We start from the raw sequence: 3,069 nt of genomic DNA on the forward strand, positions 1-3,069 counted from the left end.
GCCATCAGAAACCCCGATCATCAGCCTTAAAATGTCTCCTTCCAATCATGACTGAACTTGAATTAAATGATCCTTCAGCTGCTCATTGCTGAGCCTACCCCTGCTGGGTGGCACCCTTACTCCAGAGAGGCTTCAAAGGTTCCATGAAGAAATCAGCTTATCTCATAAATCCCAGTGTCCAAGGCACAGAGCATCACAGCAGCTAGCATCACATATATAGGTGGAGGTTTTGGTTTGTTGGTTGGGTTTTTTCCCCTGACAGATTAAAGAGACAAACAACACAAAAAAATCAATACCTTCAGCGTTGTTTTTTGTCCAGTTATTCCGTAAGTCAGTGCTGAGGGATGAAGCAGTAATAGCTGAGTCTTCACTTAATGCCCCCATTGCTGTATAATGCAAATAGATGCTTAGTGGAACAGAAAAGCTCAGTACATCCATTCAAGGTTTACTTCACCCAGAAAGCACTTCATACAAGATGCACTTCAAACAAACCCCAGAGAAGGCAGCAATATCATAATTCATTTAAAACACTCTTGCCTCAAACTTCCTTTTGCCATAGCATACTAATGACTGTGGGACAACAAACGATGGCTTGCAAATTTCCCAAAATACAAATCCATCCTGTTTTGCATTCTATTATCTCACAATAGATACATGTAACATAGCCTTGCACCTATTTACCTATTTAAGTAGCTTATTTTCAAAGAATCTAAATTACATCCTATCAGTTAAAATTTCATCCAGGTTTCAAATGGCTGAAGTAGCTCTGCTTCCTACCTCTCTGCACGCCTCCCACCCCACCGCCTATTTCAGAAGGAGAAAGGCTTTGTTTCTGTTTAACAAAGCTTGGCACCTCACAACACAGAAAAGCCTCTTCCAAACCTACCTTTCAGCAAAATATAGATTAGCATTCCAAATGCCATGGCAGGCAGCTGCTTTAACACCTTCTCAGGTCTTCTTTCCAGGTGGCTTGCTTGCTCTGCTTATCTGCGCTCCCGTGTTTTCTCTTGCACTTATACGCCAGGAAGCGTCATCTCCTGTTCTCACCAATCAAGAAAAGGTGCATCTGGTAACAACCTAACCCCCAGGGCAACCACACATTTATTTAGGAAACTGCTATTATCTAGCAATGGCATCAGGTTTTCTTTTGAAACCCTGGTTTCCTATTACCTGTGGGCATAAAGGTACAGTTTTGGAGCGAAACCCAGAATCTGACAGTGCAGAAGAACAAAAAAACAGCCAAACAAAGGTGAGCCAAACAAAATACGATGTGAAAACGTGGTGTTTCCTTCTCTTCACAATGTAGGTCTTATATGACTTCCAGGAGGACATTCACCCTCAGGATGCTACACTGGAGTTGAAGTGCAGAGACCAGTCCCTGCTCTGCTAATGTTCCTCCCCTGGTCCTCCCTGTCCCTCAGTCCCTGCCATCCAGCAGAGGAACTGCGGGCACAGCTAGTGCCGAGATTAGGAAGCGATCAGGCACAAAGATAATGGACGGTGTTCTAGCTCAGTGACTGCCAGCGGGAGGCCTTTGATCCCAGGCGCTGCAAGCCTGAGGGCTGTGCCAATCACTTTCCATTCAGCCTGGCTGTGCCCAGCCCGGGAAGCAAGGCAGCCCACTGGCCGGTGCCAGGTCTGGGATTGCTGGCTAGAGCTGCGGGGCACAAGTCCAGACCCGGCTAGGCACAAGCAGTGAAGAAACACAGACTGAAAGAGCAGGTAAACCGTTGCCTCCTATAGCAGCAGATGCCTTAATTTCTGCCAGAAGAGCCCATCTCTGCCTGTCCAAGAAGCGACTATGCTTAATGGGAACACTCATACCTTTCACATGCTGTTTGCAGGGTCTCTAGAAAAGACCTGTCAAACATGCTTCTCATACTAAACCACTCTCCACAGCTCCAAACACTGTCCAGCTTCCTTGGTCACAGGCAGCTTGGAACAAGTAGGACTGGTCTATCTGAAGGGTACTGATGTGCCCAGACTAGAGCAGTTAACTGGAAAATCCCAGTTCAGTAACACACTGAGACATCAGAGCTACATAGTTCACCTCAGCAACAACTCTCACTTCCTGAACCGTGAGCTCCAAGCAACAAAAACATTTCACAAATTTTAGATTTTAAAACTCAGTCTTTTACTAAAGACTTAAACTAAATAAGTGCCCTGGTAACTCTGCTGTGGAGAGGGAGAATGTGAGCCAAGCATTCTCCTCAGTGATCTGTAGGATTACATCTAACCACTTCACGTGTTAAGGGAAAAACACAAGCTAGTTATGCATATTTTAATTATGCCTTTTCCTGCTCACAGACTGCATTCCAGGAGGCTTTTCCCTTCCTTTGCTATCCTGAATTGCTGCATGCCTGCACACTGATTGAGCGCAACTTGCACACTCCCTGGATGGACAGGAGTGTTTATGCCTACCTGGATAACCTCTGCTATCAGTCCCAAGCAGGGATGAGGTTCGTGAGCCTTGCTTTCAACACTCAGCTGCACAATGGCAGTTTAATCTGGCCTGAATCCGAGCCCAGGCTTTGTCATGAGGCAACACAATGGGTGTGGTAGGCCTGGGACAAGGCTGTAGTGGGCAAGGCCGTGCTCCATCTGCCGCAGGGTGTTTATCCTTGGACAAACCTTGACCAGGTCGGGCACACCAGCGTGCTTTCTGTGTTGTCTAATGGGCCCTTCCCTCTGGATGCTCCTTCTGGATGTTCTCCCAGCGGAGAGCACTCTCAGGGATGCCTCCAGCAACTCTGCAGACAGCATGCAGTGGAGCCAAGCCCGGGCCTCCCAGGCTGCACTGTAATGCTAACCCAGCTACCACAGGATAAAGGGAAAAGGCTTGCGATGCACAATGACCTGCTTGTAGGGCATGACACAGGCAGGCTCGCTCAAGGGACAAGCACAGTGCCTTAAATGGTTACTCTGCCAAAAAACACAGAGATGATCAGAGTTAAACCCAACAAAACAAATAGCAAACAGATGGACACAGCAATGGCTGAACACACAACAAACAAAGGAAGAACACAACCATGCCCCAAACCACATCAACACCCTCCAGCAAGACCAAGG

The 3,069-nt window shown here is 47.1% G+C and overlaps 1 protein-coding gene across 5 annotated transcripts in view; it reads right to left on the reverse strand.

Annotated features, from left to right (window-relative positions):
- Positions 1–2,929, reverse strand: part of EPGN (epithelial mitogen) — a 33,701-nt gene extending 30,772 nt beyond the window's left edge. For 4 of the 5 annotated variants that reach the window (XR_010360564.1, XR_010360563.1, XR_010360562.1 and 1 more), the window contains exon 1: positions 297–2,929. Coding sequence is in view for 2 of the 5 variants with exons in the window: in XM_064416298.1 (XP_064272368.1) it covers positions 297–438 (142 nt within the window). In the remaining 3 variants the exon portion in view is untranslated. The remainder of the gene's footprint in view (positions 1–296) is intronic. The other variant, XM_064416299.1, reaches the window with a different exon arrangement.
- Between the last annotated feature and the right edge of the window lie 140 nt (positions 2,930–3,069).

Source organism: Passer domesticus, chromosome 4 (genome assembly GCF_036417665.1).
Source record: "Passer domesticus isolate bPasDom1 chromosome 4, bPasDom1.hap1, whole genome shotgun sequence".
Taxonomy (NCBI): Eukaryota; Metazoa; Chordata; class Aves; order Passeriformes; family Passeridae; genus Passer; species Passer domesticus.